This window comes from Gallinula chloropus, assembly GCF_964237585.1.
Source record: "Gallinula chloropus genome assembly, chromosome: 5".
In the NCBI taxonomy this organism is placed as follows: Eukaryota; Metazoa; Chordata; class Aves; order Gruiformes; family Rallidae; genus Gallinula; species Gallinula chloropus.
This window is the reverse complement of record NC_140090.1, coordinates 10,409,990-10,428,692: the sequence shown is the minus strand read 5'-3', so window position 1 is coordinate 10,428,692 and position 18,703 is coordinate 10,409,990. Positions and strand designations below refer to the sequence as shown.

General features: G+C 42.5%; 1 protein-coding gene across 1 annotated transcript in view; it reads right to left on the bottom strand.

Annotated features, from left to right (window-relative positions):
• Positions 1–1,604: 1,604 nt before the first annotated feature.
• Positions 1,605–18,703, bottom strand: part of PARP14 (poly(ADP-ribose) polymerase family member 14) — a gene marked incomplete at its 5' end in the record, with an annotated part of 43,032 nt that continues 25,933 nt past the window's right edge. Inside the window, 14 exons of the mRNA XM_084265672.1 lie at positions 1,605–1,910; positions 3,276–3,450; positions 4,809–4,954; positions 6,053–6,658; positions 6,747–6,953; positions 8,068–8,235; positions 9,583–9,645; positions 10,356–10,505; positions 11,589–11,652; positions 12,075–12,296; positions 12,534–12,770; positions 14,047–16,319; positions 17,528–17,764; positions 18,268–18,576. Of these exons, the coding sequence (XP_084121798.1) occupies positions 1,621–1,910; positions 3,276–3,450; positions 4,809–4,954; positions 6,053–6,658; positions 6,747–6,953; positions 8,068–8,235; positions 9,583–9,645; positions 10,356–10,505; positions 11,589–11,652; positions 12,075–12,296; positions 12,534–12,770; positions 14,047–16,319; positions 17,528–17,764; positions 18,268–18,576 (5,147 nt within the window). The 3' untranslated portion in view covers positions 1,605–1,620. The remainder of the gene's footprint in view (positions 1,911–3,275; positions 3,451–4,808; positions 4,955–6,052; positions 6,659–6,746; positions 6,954–8,067; positions 8,236–9,582; positions 9,646–10,355; positions 10,506–11,588; positions 11,653–12,074; positions 12,297–12,533; positions 12,771–14,046; positions 16,320–17,527; positions 17,765–18,267; positions 18,577–18,703) is intronic.

Below are 18,703 nucleotides of genomic sequence, written 5' to 3'. Positions count from 1 at the left end.
TAGCGAAGCTTCTACCAGCACCGCGGGGGCTGCTGTGCCTTGCAGCTCCCTCCTGCCCCAGCTTTCAGGTATAGTGAGGGATGTACAGACAGACTCCCACGGCTGCTCGTCGACAGCAGGGGGTAAGCTGAAGGAGAGCTGGTGCTCTCAGCTAAACCCAGGCGCTCTGTCTGCTGGGAAAGCGCCCAGAACAGCAAACGGGGGGGAGAAGAGCACCCACACCTTTTCCCAGGGAGCAAAACCTATTCACGCAGGATTGGCTTTCACTGGGAATTCATGCAGGACACTGACACCGCAGGCAGGCTCTGGAGGAAGAGCAGAGATTTGCTGTGTCGCCCATAAGCACTTTTCCTCTCTGCAGGGTTTGAAGACATCCTGGCAGCTCCTTATGGCACAGGGCTCCTTTAGACTAAGGCAGAGTAATCTCACACGTGGAGCCTGGCTGTAGGCACAGAGCTGTCACCCAGGTAATACAAGAAACCAATTTTGGCTTCCAAGCCTTTCCAGCGTCTTCCTGCTTCTACCATCGCTGTAATGCATTCAGAGGAAAAGCAACACTTCTGCTTGAGGTGTGTTCCTTTGTGTAAATAACTCAGTAATACACCGTAGCTGTTTGAAACGACTTTTATTAAAAGCACTTATATATGGCTGTAATTAATTAACTGCACATCTTTGGAAACTGCACAAGTGCATGTATTTACTTGATTTACAGAATTTTGAAAATTTTAAAATGCTTTATGCATGATAACTGGTAATTGTACAGCAGGGTTAATGCTTCTGAACTGACCAGAAAAAAATTAAAAGTCTCTCTCTACTGTTTTGAAAACTCCAGAAACAGGTGTGAATACAGGAACCTAGGGAATAACTAAATATACTGTAACAACATAAAGGGGGTGAAACACCAAATGCAAAGTCTATGCTCAAAACAGGATTCTCCTTTTTCAGGACTCCTGGCATCAACAAGGGTAAAAACTCTGCTGGCAAATAAGGTTATTTATTCCCCACTGTGAAGTATTTTTAAAATAAAGCCTCGTGGGCAGCCAGCCACCTGGTGTGTTATGGTGAATACTGGAAATACTGGTGACAGAGCACTGGAATAGGTTGCCCAGGGAGGTGGTGGAGTCTCCATCTCTGGAGATATTCAAGACCCAGCTGGATGCCAACCTGTGCAATATGAGCTGGGGAGCTGCTTTGGCAGGGGGGTTGGACCTGATGATCTCTCGAGCTCCCTTCCAACCCCTATGATTCTGTATGTACATATGTAAGTGCAGTGATCTATCCTACAGCTCTTACTTCAGGCCACAGTTGAGGCAGAGCAGCTCCCTCTCCTACCTGTCCTCTCTGCTGTGTGCAGGAACAGGGCAGGGCTGTTCTCATAGTTCTTGCCTACACTTCCACATAACTGAACCTGAAATGCAAGCACTGAGATAGCATGTTCTAAATTATTTGCTTATCCTATTATTGGTAATGATATTTGATAATTGATAATTTCAAGGTGTATTTAAAGACATGCATAACCAACTTAAAGAAACCTAGACATAAACAAGAACAAAGAATCACCCCGCTAATCCCTCCCTCCTCCCAAAAGGCACTAAAATTTCCCAGGCAGTTAAGAATATTCTATTTTTTGAAAGTTATAAGGTATTCAGGATATGCCTGTATGTCATTAAATATGACAAATATTGTTGGATCATCCACATCATCAACCACACTGTCATACCGGTCAGTGGGGTCTGCTGGGTTTTTTGGTGGCGGAGTGATGAGTCCACTTCTCCCAGCGCAGTAACACCCCGTGAGGACCCGAGCCAGGTACATGTATCTTGTATTGCTTTTATCCGGTCTGGCATAAACATCCTGAGCTGAGTAACTGGCATTAACAGCAAAGTAGGTTCCGTTTCCAATGATGGCAGCTGTTTGGAAAGACAACATTTTCAAGTATAGACAGTGTTCTTATTCCCATCAGAATCTCTACAACTTCTCTTTTTTCCATTGTATCAGAACCCATGTTCTGACTCCCCTTTCCTATGGAGAAAAAGGTTCCTCTCTCTGTTTAGCCTTGTTGTTTAGCCTGCATTCCACCAAACTGCAAATTTTCACAGGCTTTTCAACTTAAAATGACTACTTATTTGTAATTATAGTTTTCTAGTTACACTTCACAGAAAGAAGCTAGAGGAATCACATTTCCTTGAGACAGGTTTCATTGTTTTTTAAACACCAGTAGAAAGCTGTTCAAGCCAGACAGGTCCTCCCCATCTGGCTGCTCTGACCTCTGGATATTTTTGCACAGCTGCCCAGGCTGAGAGAAGGGAGCGTGCCTTTCCTGTCATAAATCGTGGCCGAGATGGAGAGGTGCATGCCAATGCTCACAGGCACAGAGAGGATGTGGAGATCTAAGGTTCTTCCCGAGCAAATCCAACCTCCCACCACTGCCAAAGAGCAGGAGAACCAAACTACATCTCTCTGGTCATGTTTTAAAAAGCAGAAACATACCAAAGTGTTAATTAGATCCAAGTTAAGCTGTCTGGCTCTCTCAGGATCAAGTCAGCCCTAGACAGGTACAATTATGTCTTAAGGAAGAAAACATTAAGAACAGAAAGTAAATTTGCAGGACCTCTAAAAACAACTGGCACCTCCATTCAGCCCAAGTTCCACTTCTTTGGATCCTGTCCTTCATCTTTGAATGCAACCAAAAAATAAACATAACACGACTGTACTACAGGAACCAGGCAAAACAGTCTTTGAACTAATGCAGAAAGTCTTTCTGCTAGATATTGAACAGTTATCTCAACAACTATTAGAGGGGGAGACTTAATTCATGAATTGCAACTGATTTCATTTGCATCAAAATGGTAGGGGAGGGGGATCTTCTGTTTGTCCTGTCCTTATCTTTGGAGGCAACAGGAGAAGTGCCTGCACCTCTACTTTTCAGCCTGCCTTTATCTAAAAAGAAAGGAAATGCCAGCAGTGAGTGGTTGGTATCTCAGCTGAAGATGCTGAACATTGATCCTTGTTACTTTCTGCAGGCAGATCATACAAAAGTTGCCCAGGTTGGATTTCAGATTAGGCAAGCTTTTTCTGATACCCTCTGGATGGTGGCATTCATCACCAAGGGATTAACTGCATAGGTTAATTGCTCTGTCCATTTGGATTATGCCCTGGAGCTGTTTATTGTTTTGTTCTCCAGTCTTCATGTTGTTCTGACAGCCCTGCAATGCTGATACGCCTTAATACCTCACACACAACTAGGGAGTTACCTGCTTTGGATAACAACTCACCATTCTTTCCAGCATACCCACGATTAAACCCATTGTAGTTGATTGTGCTCAACACACACTGAGTTGTCCCGTGGAACAGACGCTTCTCATTACTCTGACTTTTGTTCTTTGTACAGAGAGAGGTTCTTTTTATTTCATATGTCCGCCAGAGGAAGGGATTTTGTATTCTCTCAATCTGCAAAGTCACAAAACAGAACCAGGTTTGTGCTTGTAGGGATCAATATTGATTACAGCAGGAAAGCATTAAACCCAAACCAAACCGAAAGAATGACAGTAGTTTTCCCTATGCCCTGCTAGTGTGTGGTTTGGATTTGGGAACTGAATATATGAGTGTCCTGAAAAAAATCAGAAACCAAAGCTTGCAAGGAGTTTTCAAGCTGAGTAACACTCTTGGCATATGTTTGTCTTGCCTAGTATCCCAGGTACCCAGGTGATCATGGTAGCTGTTCAGTGTCATTTTTGGAACCAGGCTGTTGTCCCACAGCTACAGCCAATGGTGTATGATGCTTTCTGTACATCCTAATCATCTTTACTGGTGATTTTCTCAGTGAAACGTAGACTGCAGTGGTAGCATTATGATGAATTTAAGTTTCTCTTCTAGATCTCTGCTTGGAAATTAAAATTACCTCCTTTACTGTGTAGCTTGGCAACCCATAAGAAATCCCTATATAAATTAACTGGTGAGAGGATAGATGTTGTTGGCTCCCTACGCCAACAATGTGAATATAGCTCAGGAGGAAACAGTGTATCTGTGTCAAAGCATCATCTTAAAGGCACTGCTGTAACACTTTCCTTTCTCTTTTTTTTTTTTCATAGAAAAAGACTTTATGTCATTACCCAATTGTTACCTATTGTACACCAATATTATTTTATTTATGTCTTAATGACCGTGTTCATTGAATCTCATGATAAAAGAAAATTTTTCAAACACATTCTCACTCAATTTCATCATATTTTCTCCTATTTATCACTCTTCCTGATTCTGAATAATTCCATTTTCTCCCTTGCAATTAAATCTCCATGCACTGTGTTGCAGACTTTTCAATAAGCAGGATCAAATCTTGACACTTTGGTTAAGACCAACAGTCTAGCCTGCAAGGCTCTGGGACTGACAGGGTGCAAGTAGTAAAAAGCTTTATGACCAGTCCACAAAGACTCTGTATTTTCCTTTGTATTCTGAATGTGTTTGCTCACGCTTGTACTTCAGTACAGGATTTCCTAATTGGAAATACCACATTAACTGGTGATTAGATGAACAGAGAGTCAGCCTGAAGGCTGATGGTCACTTGTTCTGAGTTATCAGAAAGCAGAAGTGTCAGGGCACCTCTTGGGAAATGTGATTTGAATTATATCCACCCTGTAGAGCGTTGGAGAGACTGACATATGAAAGGTGTATTAGGATGCAGACACCTTAAAACCAATTATTTAGATATATTTGTATTTATACAAATACATTAAATACATTTGTATTTATGTTTTCAGCCCAATAATTCACTACCTTCCCCCCACCCCCACCCCTCCCCAGGATTTTACCTTCTCTATGACAAAATTGGGACATGTTTTCTTGAATCTGTTCTGAACATCCAGGTATTCCTGACACGATGGCGTGAGATTCACGAGTTTGACCAGTTGGTCTTGCATGTCTTCCCACTGCACAGGCAGCTCTCCTAACTGCTTATCTGTAAATCAGAGATTGCATTATTACCACAGAGACCTGGCTCAGCTTTGTAGGCATGTCATATAAACTGACTGCCTTCCAGCTGAGAGGACAGTACCTTATGCATACCAAAAATATTCCCTCTCCAGTACATCACTGGCTCTGTAACACCCTGTTATGACTTCACATTTTCTCTAGTCTAATTATCCCCATACCAGTATCTAATTAAAACAAGTTTGAAAAGCACAGAAGAATTTGTACATATTCTTCACGAGGTGATCCTCCCCCTCTACTCTGCCCTGGTCAGGCCCCTCCTGGAGTATTGTGTCCAGTTCTGGGCTCCCTGGGATAAAAAAAGACAGGGATCTCCTGGAGAGACTCCAGAGGAGGCTACAAAGATGATGAAGGGCCTGGAGCATCTCCCCTGTGAGGAAAGGCTGAGTGAGCTGGGACTGTTCAGCCTTGAGAAGACTGAGGGGGGACCTAATTAATGTTTATAAATATCTTAAGTATGGGGTGCAAGGGGAAATGGCCAGCCCCTTTTCAGTGGTCTGTGGGGACAGGACAAGGGGCAATGGCTGCAAGTTGGAGCACAGGAAGTTCCACACCAGCATACGGAAGAACTTTTCCCCAGTGAGGGTGAGGGAGCCCTGGGACAGGCTGCCCAGGGGGGTGGTGGAGTCTCCATCTCTGGAGATATTCAAGACCTGTCTGGACGCCAACCTGTGCAATATGAGCTGGGGAGCTGCTTTGGCAGGGGGGTTGGAGCCAATGATCTCTCAAGGTCCCTTCCAACCCCTGTGATTCTGTGATTCATACATCACTTCAGACTTAAGCATGACATCATGCTCGCTTGTCACATACGTATGGATACATTTTTGTACTTAAAACAGATGCTCTGATTTCAGTCACACTTGCCACATCCTGGCTATGATGTGCTTGGGGTGGGGGGGTGGAGGGAGAAATAACCAAACACAAACAAAAGAAAACCACCATAGAGGGGAAAAAAAAAAAAAGGAAAAAAGGTATGGAATTACATACTACTTTGGAATACCAGAGTTTGCCTTTATCAAAATTATCATTCAATAGTCATTATCAAAGGGGTTTTTTTATTATTTACCTTCATTCTTTGGCATACGTTGAATTTTTAAAGTTTTTCCTTGGTCATCACGAGCCTGAAGAGCAGCCAGATCCACTTTGTAGTTCTTCTTGTTAACTTTGACAGTAAGGTGTGTTTTTTTAGCTACTTTGGCATCCTCCAGCTTCATGTTTGTCAGTTTATCAAAAGCAACAAAGCTACCATTGCCGTCTGAATAACTCCATTCCACCAGGTTATAAACAAGTTCTGCCTTGGATCGTTCTTCTTCAGTATCCTTAACTTCCTGGATCAGTTTTTGGATTTCCGTAAAAACAACACAGACATTCTTCATAATGCCAGAAATTGTAATCTGAGGTGAAGGTTTATTTTCATACCAAACAGCAACACCTTTTTTTGTCTGGAGATCTGTCAAAGCATCACCTTTACTCTCAAGTAAGTTTTCAATTCGCTCATCTGAAATACTGGTTTCAAACAGTTCCTTTGAAATGAAATCCTTTATCCAGGACTCAGTTGCATCCACATTTTCTTTGCTTTCTCCACAAATCTGAAGTCTGGCTATAACAACTTTCTTCTCCAAAACCACAGCTTTTTCCTTCTTAGTAGGTTGGGTTTTGCCCCAGAAAAACGCTGTGAAGAAATGTATGTTAATTATCAATTTTAAATGAAAGGCCTTCAGTTTTATGTGCCCAGGCACACAGAAAACCCACCTACTTACATTTAAATATAGACATCCATGAATCTGTTCTAGGTGAACCTGAATTTTCTCTTTTCTTCAGGCTTTCATAAAAATCTCCAAGCATCTTTTTCTGGAAGATGATGATTTTAATGTTTTTCAAATGCTTGACCATTATTTTGCTTGCAAATTCCACTATAGCATCCAACATTTCATCAGCCACCTTTGCTGGCTTGTGTCCTGCCTGACCTAAACAAAAATAAAAGGCACGTATCAGTGAACAGTATTTCAATCAAGGCAGCACCCAGAAAACACAGACCACATCCCCAGCTTAATCCCAGGCTTAATCCCAGTTTTAAGGCTAAGCCTGTGAGCTCCAGGATCTGACACCCTACAGAGACCCAGGATGCCCTTTGAGGTTGTCCCCTGATGCTTACTTTGAGACTCCACAAGCACTTCAGCCTCAGCATCCTCCTGATATTTTTAAACCCACATATCACTAACTCTATCCCCACCTTTAAACCAAAGTCAAACCAAATCAAACTCAGCAGAGGATTCTGACACAAGCCTATGGTATATAGGTATTGCAACAGGAAATAAAGTATACTTCAACATACAAAGGGGTACAGCAAGCTCAAGACAAATGCTCTCATTCCCCTACAAGAAGCCTAAAGCTTACCCTGACACAGAGGTGCTGGTTGTAGTCATGCAGATGATGCTGGCTGTTCAGGGACCTGCCCTAACTAACACTGGGGAGTCCAGGCACTGACCTATGCCCCAGCTCCTACCCTAATATGGCACACTGAGCAAGGACCAGTTTATGATTGCTTTTTCCAGTCACAGGGAGCATTGGTCTGAGAAAGATACTCTGCTTTCTTCAAGCCCCACTCCCCAAACTAACCAGAAGCTTAAGTCAAATAAGCTAGCCTGCCTCTAGCCTGCTGCTGGAGCAGGTGGGCTGAAACAAGACCTACAAAAGGTGTAAGCTGCAGGTATTCTGCATCAGGCCTACAATTTCCATAGTCAGCCAGGCAAGGTTTTGGTTTCAGGACGATTGCAGCTTGCTTCGTCTACAAACTCCAACCCCAGCCCTTCTGTAGGGCTGAAATCCCACAGCAAAGTCTCTGGGAAGTTTGAAGAAAGTGCAGGGTCACCAGTGTTCTCACTCAATCAATGTTGATGATAATATTTATACTTTTTAAAAAGCAGCATTTTTGAACTGACCACAATGAACTTGGACAAGAAACTCAGTAAACTGGGATTTGTGAAAGTCTACCACTATCCACATCAGAATTAACTAATTAATCCAGTTTCTGAACTACCTCCATCACAACCCTCACCACTTTCCCAAGAAAACACAAACCTGTTCCAATTGCTGGGAAGGCAACAGATTTGTACATCTTTAGCTCACACTCCAGAAGGACTTTGGAGATCTGACTTTTCACGGTGTTATCGTGAATCACGTGGATGATTTTACTGCACAACAGATTTCCACCTTTTGTAGTAATAAAGCCACTCTCACACTTCCCAGCTGGAAGACAGAAGATAAAGAAAGAGACATAACATTTTCAAAGTGGGTATCTCTTCTGATAACACAGCTCGTTGTATTGATGGCAGCGAACCCTGGAGTGATACACACTAGAAGAGAAGTGGAAAAAGGGGAAAGAAGTCTACGGTGAGCTACATGATCCTGATTTTAGTTGATTCCGGTTTTGCCTGTTACCATTGCAGAGTTTCTCTGGGAAAGCAATTCAAGTGCTTGTTTGTTTTCTAGTTCCCTAAGATCTCTGCTGCAAACTGGTTTCCTATTAAGTACAGCTTAAGAATTTATCTGGAGTTTAAAACCAGCTCAATTGTAAAAGCACACCAATAGAATGTGCACAGTACATTTATATGAGAAATCCTTTCTTATGCCCCTTTGAGAGCTCAAATCCTTATGCTGCAGAAGAGATGAATGCTTGAACTAATACTGTTAAGATAACAAATATGGAAGTTTTTTAAAAGGACGTTTGTTTGTGTGTTTTCAGAGCATTCGTGTCTGATTACAAACACCTCTAATTGGAGCCACACTGTGAGGCCAAATGGACTGACGGACACAGACTTCACTTACACAGGTCACAAAGGCTGATAGCAAAATGTTCTGCAGGCACTGAGATTAGGCTGACAAACAGGAGAGCCTGCAGAGCCAAAGGCTGGGAAGAATGTCCACAAAACCTCATCTTGAAAGTTAACTTCTGGACTCAGAGCAGGAAGGTTTTGTTTATGCAAGCAGAACGTGTTCCTTCCTGTGCTCACAGGGGTCAACCAACTGAGCTGGGATTTTACTGCTTTGCTGGTCTGGCAGAACAGAGACTACAGGCAAATTCATCATCAGGGTGATAAGCAGGGCTATGCTATTTCAGTAAAATAGGACTTACTTGTGAATATGAACCCAGAATTGCCTTTAGCTTTTAAGAGCCAGCCCTGAACACGCTCACCCCAAAAGACACTCCTCCACCAGTTTATTTACTTTCAGAATTTTAGCTCTCCTATAGCTGACAACAGATGAGTTTAAAAATCATGCTCAGGTCAATGGGCCTGGTTCTGTTCTTAAGTCAGGAATGTTCACGAATACTTTCAAGATAAAGAAATTAGATTAATTTCCAAGCATTTATTAGCATTAGAAAACTATATCCATCTTCTCTTTAGTTCTCAAAAGACAAAAAGGTCTCAAAACAGGTGTCACAACATCAACAACAGGACTTCTTGGAATTCCTAGAAATGAAAGCTGTTGTTTCAGACACAATAATTTTATCATCAGAGAACTATAAAACAGCTTCAAGTTTTCCCAGAGAACAAAAACCCCCCAATTTAAACAAAATAAGCAGCTTTCACATACCATGTTGAGCACATTCTTCTACTACCTGGGAACCAGCAGCATCCATAATTGCTTTGGAGACCCCTTCAATTATACAAGAAAAGCATATACATTAAGTCAGCTTAGCTATTTGTACTCAAAACCCTACCCAACCTCCGTATGCTACAAACATCCCAAATTCTCATAGGGGAAGATCTCACAAAGTGAAAAACCTTGCCAGTGCCCCTACGTGCCCTCCATGACATGCTGTATGGGCTGCAAAGAAAACATTGCCTTCGTTATTAATTAGAAACCATTAAGAATATTTCTACTACATTGTTTCACCAGCCAATAGTATGTCTCTCACTGAACTCTGATTGCTTTCAATTATACAATTTGATGTCCTGTCCTTCATGGTTGCAACTCACAATGTCACCAAAGCATCCTCTGCTTCTTAGAGGTCAATTTACTTAACCAGGGCTTTGGATTCAGTGCAACATATTAGGACAAGAGCAGTTTTGTGAAATTATATTTGATCTAAAAATTCCCTTTTATTTAAGCAGTTCATTTGGTTTTAAACAAGAAAAATCTGGTCAGATTACTTCTATTTGAATAGTTTGGAAATTAAAGGAAATATTCAGGGTACGTAAAAAAACCCACAACAACAATTTAAGATCTGTTTTCTGACTAAATCACAACTCTCTTGTCTGAAAAAAAGCTTCATAAAAGTTCACATATGGAAAATTCTCTCTCCTTCCCCCTTCTAAAAACTAGCACAAATTTATCACCCAAGAGCTGCATATTCAGTACAATACCTTGTGTAGCATCAAATGTTGCATTAGTTACATTTACAATAACCTCCGTATCCTCCTTGGAAATATCTCCATCCAATACTTGGAGGGTGATGGAACCAATTTGCATTACACCAGTTGCCAGTAATTGAGTTGAAACAGGCTTAATGTAACCTGCAAGGGAAAGAAAACCAGCTTAATGCCTGTCTCCCCTACCGTGGGGTATTATTCTCTTCCACTGATAAAAGGAAAAGCTGAAGTTTGAGGAATATGCTCTAGCTCAGTTTGATGGATCTAGAGAGTCAGAGCCTTTCTCTCTACTCCGTCTCTGCAAACAGGCAAGCACAGTGCTCTTCCCACTTAAATACTGTGAAGCTATTTCTATCCCTGTAAATTCACACAATATGAATTCAGAAGGGACTCTTGGGCTTCTCTGAGTGACCAGTTCTGCAACAGCTTCCTGAATTAACTCTTACTAGAAGTGGAGTATCCAGCTTAAGGGCTGCCAGTAACTGAGATCCCATCACACTGCTTTTCCAAATGAAATTTTATAGCTGTGAGGGTAAAGACAAAATAACTGTTTCTTACTTCCAGGTTAAACTTATATAGTTCACATTTTTTCAGCACACTCTTAACTTCATCTCACTGATGTCGCAATGGAGATGAGGAACCTATATATCCTTATGAATAAGCCTCTGCTACTGATGCAGTTCACTTGTGGTTTTGCTACCATGTCACACTACCATCAATAATGGAAATAAATGGAAAGGAAATTATCCTGTCTGTGTATGTCTACACAGGAGATTAAAGGTACCAAAGTAAGTGTTATTTATGGCTTATTTGGCAAAATAGTGCTGAGTTCTTCTACCCTTTGAGCAGGAATCAATCAGGAGTTAAGCACTGGAATAGGTTGCCCAGCACGGTTGTGGAGTCTCCTTCTCTGGAGATATTCAAGACCCATCTGGATGCCTCCCTGTGTGACCTGTTCTAGGGAACCTGCTTTAGCAGGAAGGTTGGACTTGATGATCTCTGGAGGTCCCTTCCAACCCCTACAATTCTGTGATATCTTCTTACACATGGTAAGAGTGGCCTCAGTAAGATATGAGCATGGCCTCTTCTTTAAGATTTTTACAAATGGAGTTTAAGAATGCCAGTCCATTAAGTGGAAAATGAATGCTCTGTCCTGATACTTGTAAAACCACTTGACATTATTTACATTCTCCCCTGCGTCCCACCTCCCACCCCTACGTAACTTACTTGACTCTGGCTCTGTAGCACTGCAACTCTCAGCTACCCGACGGTCTAGTTCAATGGTAAAAGCCTAAGAAGAGGGAAAAAAAGGTATCAAAGATGATATTCCAGTTTATATACGGAATACTTCTGTAGCTAACAGTCATGTAGCTCTTGCTGAGCCACCTGACACATTGACACAGTTGTGTTTAGGTTTGGTGAAGGCAGTGTGACAAAAGATACTGTCTTTGCATTGCCAGAACTCCTTGTCAGAAGATGTGTGAGCACCTGCGGGTGTTTAGTGCCAGGAGCAAGAGCAAGTTTGTCTGCACCTCGTGCTTGAAGAGAGTTTGTACTTCAGGGACACTGAATGAGACACATCCCACTGTGACCCACCCCCAGCAACAGTAAGAAAGTGCTACCTTATTCCCTTAAGAAAATAATATATTTTAGTTGCATTGCTAAGTCCTAACTAGAACTGTAGGTAACAGATGGCTTTGCCCTGAGAACTACCTGTATGTTATCCGTATCTCTTGGATGCAAGAGAAAATGAACTTCCTGGAGAGTTGTCTGAGTGCGACTGCTGCTGAACTTGAATACTCCATCAAACATTAACTTAGAAACAATGGTTTTAGGAAACTTAAATCCTCCAGTTCCAACAGCTGGGAAAGTAATCGAGCTCAGTCCAAGTTCTTCTGTTTTCCTCAAGCAGGAATCGATTATATCTTCTAGGACCTGTAAACACAAAGATGACTTTTTTAATGGTTTGGTTTTTTTTTTTTTAAATAGGGTAACATTTATTTTTAGTTCCATAGAGACTACACTGGGATGAGAAAAGGCTCTCAGTGCATCAAAGCATCTTTAAAGTCACTCAGAAATAAATGGAGTCGCATCATCTATGCTAACCACTTTAGATCCTGAAAGTTTAGGACAGGATCCCAAATAAATCTGTTTTGAATAATTAAAACATACCTTCAAGTTCCGTCCTCCTCTTCCATCCCACATGGGCATAATGGTGTGAAGCACGGACTTGCAAGCCAGAGCATATCCACTGGTGCAGAGCACACTCCCTTCTTTAGCATTCTGTATTACTTTTTCCTTGTCAAACTCTACCTGGATCGCTTGTCCAGCCTTTTCCAGCAAGGCTTTGCAAAGAGGCCCCACGCCAAACTTCAGATCTGTGCCAACACTGTTGACAACAACATCTGTCTGCAACAAAGTTACAAGAAAAATATCTATAAGCCAGGCTTCCAGGTAAAAATAGGCATTGAGACTAATAGCACTACCAAAGCAAAGCACAGCATGAAAAACAAGATGCCAATGGAGAAATAACCTGGCTTTCAGCACAGCTTCTGTATACTGAGTATTCCTGGACTTGTAGGAAATAGAGTAGGTAGCATCTGACCCACTGTGAGTACCAACACCACAGGTATCTGGTCATCCATCTGTCCATCCATCCATCCAGAGCTGTCAAACCCTCCACGGAGGTAAGGCTGTGACTCACCTTGTCACTAGCCAACACCAATGTCTAGGCAGGTGAAATAAACCCAACCTCTGAAGTCTGCTTCATCCCCTCTCCCCCGACTCAGGCTTTCCTACACTGCCTTGTGAAGAACCGTAGCAGTATTGTTCCTTCTTCTCTGGCACCATCACAGGGCGCAACACACACGTATCACATAAGGTACACAGAATGTAGAAGGTTTAATGTCCCTTTCCAGCCTTTCACTGAAGTGGGATTGTCTGCACCTTTCCAGAAAGGCACCACCTCGTGCACCAAAGTGCAGTGAGGGGAGATGGTTGTGCTTTCATGAGGTAAAACAGGCAAAGCCCCAAAGCCTGGCATTTGTTTTGCAGTCCTGCCGTAGGTCTTGTAATTACAGGGTATTTTAAATGTGTCACACTGAGATATTTTACATCTACTATTGCTCTTTCAACCAAATAGGCATTTACAGGCACCGAAGTGACAACAGAGCCAACTGATACTGAAACAGCAGGACAATGACAGCAACAAATTAGGGAGATTTTAAACTCCCAAATCAGAAAAAAAAAAAATAGGGGTGGTTGAAAGATAAATTTATCAAAATGCACTTTGCATCACTGAAGAAAAAAATGTAAGGGAACAGAGATGCAAGTTGAGCCTGGACAGTCTAGATGAATAGTAATTACACTTTCTGCTAGCAAAAAGAAAGCAAACCGTTTAACACGTCCACCTTAGATCTGGAGAAGGAATAAAACTTAGCTGGGAAGTACAATCCTGAAATTCAAGGCTGCCCACTAGAAACGGCTGCAGAGTGAGAGATGCCAACCTGAAACCCATCAGTTTAGCAAGCTTGCGTATCTGCTTAGATAGCTGTCGTTTTGTGAGGTAGCAGCAGCCTTGTGAAGCAGTATTAGCTACTGTCATTCCTTTTTTTTTTTTTTAAATTAAAATTTAAATAAGATCTTCACACCAGGTTAGAAAACAACCAGAAAATTAAAGACCTACCGTGGCCTCCTGAACGTTTTTCTGCTTCACTCGGATGCGCAGCCCTTCGTTTGTCACAACCATCCGCAGATCGTCTTTATCCATCTGTACCTGATGTTCTCTCTTCTCATCCTGGCTTTCGCTCAGCTCAAGGTTTTCCAAGTGCTGCCCTGAGGAGGACGATTCCGCTGTAAACACTTTTTTTACTGTCTCACTCAGAGCCTGAACTGTTTCTTCCACAGCATCCATAAGATGAACCTCCTTCAAGCTGCTGTCCCCCATGGATTCTTCCAGGGTCTCCTTGATGGAGGATACAATGGAATTTACACACGCCTGCAGAGGGAAGCCAAAAATCCCTCCACTTATAGCGGGTAGAACTATAGAACAATGATTGTATGTTTCAGCTAATTGTAGGGTTTTCTTAACAGTCTTTTTTAACAAGTACACGCACTTTTCTGCATCATTCTTGTTCCACCTGGGCCCAACAGCATGAATGACATTCTTGCAGGGGAGTTTCCCAGCTCCTGTGATCACTGCACACCCAGCCTGAAAACTCCCATTCTTCCTCACCAGCTCATCACACTCCTGCTGCAGCTCCGGACCAGCTGCTTTTAGCAGTGCCCCAGCAAGGCCACCTATGTGTTTTAAGTCTTCATTAGATGCATTCACCACCACATCAACAGCGTGAGTGCACATGTCACCTTTATACACCGCGACTACAACTCCACCTGGCAGCACTGTCCTGTAGTAGAGCTTTGTTTCCTCTTTATGATGACCTTTTTCATCCTTATGCTGTTTTACCAGCCTAATCAAAGAGCGAAATTTCTGCTTTGCCTCCAAAACACACGAATCTTTCCTCTCAATGAAGAGGTCTTTGGCTCCCGGTTTATCAATTGACACAATTTTCAAGTGAAGAGAACAGAGAATTTCTTCAATCCTGGTGACTGCTTTGAGTACTTCAGCTCTTGGTCCCCTCAGAGAAATACATGGTGTCTTGGTGTCAAAACACACTGTCACATCTTTCTCCTTCAATTCAAGATGAAGGTCAGATTTTAGCTCCTTTACAAACTGCACTACGATTGCCGACTTAGCTGGGATTACTTTTTCCACTTGCATGTGTGTTTCGATGAAATCACTAAGTTCCTGGTAACAGTCTTTTACAGCATTAGAAAAACCAGCAATAATCACTTTATTTCCAACAGGTTGATCGATAAATACGGTTTGCTGGGAAGAGTTGTGTTTCTTACACAAGGAGGCAAGAAGACTCTTCCACTGTTCCTTTTTCGTGACCTCGCCATCTTCCATGCTGATGCACTTATATTCCAAGCTTGTCTTTATTTGCTTTTCTGCTTCTAAAAGATCTTTGGGTGCGTTTCCATACAGCACCACGGTATTATCCTCAAGCTCATAATAAGCATTTATTTTGTGACTAGCAAATAACTTCTCTGACACTTTTCTACTGTCTACAGCATGCAGATAGCGAAGCACAGCGGGATGATTGGTAAGTGATGTACATGGCATATTCAAGACCTTTTCCAGTAAGTCAGCTTTGATTTTATACACTTCCACAGGCAATCCACACACCTGGACAGTTTTCTGCGTCTCATCGTAGGAGATCTTTACGCCAGGATATTCTTTGTGAATATCTCCTTCTAGCCCAGCATTGTGCAAAATGGCATACTTGCCCGGGATCACAGCCAGGGAAATTTCTACGCTTTGTTTTTCCCTTTCACTTTCCATCATGGCTTTTTCCATGCATTCCCTCACTTCTTTCTCTGCACTATCCACTGCTGCTCTGTTGCCAGCAATTGCCACCATGTCATCGGAAATATCGGTTACGATCAATGCAGCATCCTTCATCAACCTGTTCTTCAAGTCTTCCCAACCCACGGAGTTTACTCTGCATTTTATAGCTATGTAACGCGCCATGATGCGCGAGAACTCGGTAGAAACATCTTGCTTCCACGTCTTGATCACCTTAATCAGTGGTTTATTCTGCTCAGAGAGGGATGACGATGGACACAACATAACTTCTGGGTGTGCACAGTCCTCCTGGGGCCATGTTAGCTCGCAATGGCAAACTGCCATTTCCAGGTTTATCTCTTGGATCAGTTCAGCTTGCCTTTGCAAAAACTGCCAGACGTATGGATCCAGCGGCACCCCAACGGGGTCTGGCATCTTGATAGTTGGCCTTTCTTCTCCATAGAGAGCCGTTCCCAGGGAGTGGTAATACGGATGCACAGAAATGAGCGTCTGTTCCAATAAATGCTGCTTTCCCAAGACAGTTTTTAGATCTAAAGGTGCACAGAGAGACAAGCACACAGGTATCATTAACCCCACAGAACAGTCTCATTCGCTGCATTTGAACTATCAACGCTGGTGGGGAGGAGAATTGGAAGGAAAAGGTAAAACTTGTGGGTTGGGCTAAGGACGGCTTACTGGGACAGCAAAGGAAGAGGAAAACAACAACAACAACGATAATGTCCTGGTTTCGGTCAGGATGGAGTTAACTTCCTTTGGACAGATACTAATAAAAGAACAGACAAAGCTGCTGGCACACAATGCATTTCGCTTGCTGCCTGGAACCTGACGCCAAGCAGCAATCCCTCTCCTCTGCCAGCTTTCCCCTTACACGGTGCATCAGACATCCTGCAGCATGAAATATCCCTTCAGATACTCTGGGTTAGCTGTCCTGGCCCAATTTTCCCTGCCAGCTTCTTGTGGAAATGAACTGTATCCCTAGGTGAAAACTAGCACAGCTCCTTACACTCACCTCCAACCTCCTTGTGCCTCTGCATTTTTACTAGTTCTTTTTTCCTTCCTCATTTTAGTTGGAATGGATGAAGGAATTATAATGCTGGCAGGGACTTCAAACCACATTACAACAACCCAAACTGCATACTAATTTAATGTACAAAATATTATTAAGCAAATTCTGAGAGTCAGAAGAAAAACCAATCGCCTGACAGATATCCTTAATTCATAGTAAAGTAATTTGCTAAGCCAGAAGTCTCCTAACACAGAGATATTCACCAGAGGTTGTGCTGGCACAAAAATAGGACAGTGATTCAACACAAGGAATAGTAACGTTCTTTAGCTCTATTCTTCCCTTATAACAAACATATTTGACCTTAACTAGTTTCTGAAAGGTAACTGAAAGATGAAGCCATTAACAAATCCTGCTTCCTCTGCAAATCTGTACAACTCATGTTGCATGGCAGATAAAAACATCTGTAAACGGGGAAAAAAATCACCATAGGGCACAACCCACACACAAAGCAGGTATTGAAATGTACCTGTGGCAACATTTTAAAACAAACAAAAGACATTCTGAGACCCCAGACATGCAGCAGTATTTCTAAACCCAGAGCACTTCCCAGGAACAGGACAGTGTACACTGGCTTTAGCGACAACCAAGCCAGGCTCCTCCTAACGCCTGAATTTACAGTCATTTCCTTTCAAGCCCCAAAAAAGACTTTGGTCAGGTGAAGGACAACATTACCTTTGTGACTACCGAAAGTAATGATGGCAGAGTTCTCCTCAGGGAAGAGCTGGATGTCTGACACGGTTCCCCCTCCATTCCGCGCGCTCTCGAAGTAGACTGTCAGGTAGTCTACAGAAACGTTGGCTGGTATGTTTTCAGCCTTGATGCTCTGCGTCAACTCGAGAAGCCTGGCAGTCATTTCAAATTCTTTAAGTCTCTTGTTCTGTGAGCATTTTTTGACAAACACTTCAGTATCTGTAAACAGAAGAGCAGTATGAACCGACTGTGATCTCCTGGGTCATTATCAGCCCTGGCATTCAGCTCTGGCAAAGCAGCGAGCCAAGTCAACCTCTCCTGGCCTTTGGTGCCAGATAATGTTGTAATAAAATAGGGGAAATGCACACAGCCACACAACTCTCTGCTAGTTCCCAAATGGAGACTTCACATACTTCAGTAATTTGCAAAACTCATCTCCACTGTCAGCCTGCTTCTAATTCCTCTCCCCCTAACCCAAAAAAGGGTAGAGACAACGAAACATTCTCATCCAATCTCAATTAATGAAGATGCCCCAGCTTTCTTTTTTCCATGTAACGTTTAGATGACAGGCATTTTCACTTGTGTCTTTCTTGAGCAACAACAGTCCAGGGAATTTTTTTTTTTCAATTGTCCAAATCCCTAACAGGAGAGGAAATCAAGCTCAGGAAACTATTACTCATACACACACAGAGAAATAAACGATGGCGTACATCCTGTCTTACCAATACTCTTTGTAAAGGTAGCTACAGCAGCATTTATTTCAGGTATCACTTCCACAGTGAAGTCATCATCTACTGTCAGGCCACTGATGTTCTCCAACAGCATACGTAAGCATTTTGGATTGCATCTTTTTATGTTCTTGAACACTACTGGAGGCGAGGCCTCTTTGGACTTCTCTGTGACATTCTCTGCAGATTCAGGCTCCTCCTGGGGTTCAAGGTCCCAATCCAAACTCTCTGCTTTCTGCAATGCTTCTGCATCATTTTCAACAGAGAGAGAAACAAGCCTCATGACATATTGGTACACATTTCCTGGAATAAACAGATTTTGCTTACCCTTCCTGTCCTTTCCAAGAAAAGAGATCATCTAACCAACCAGATACTGCCAGGTACCCCTGGTCATTCTGGGACCCTAACCAGCCCAGATGCAAGATTCTGC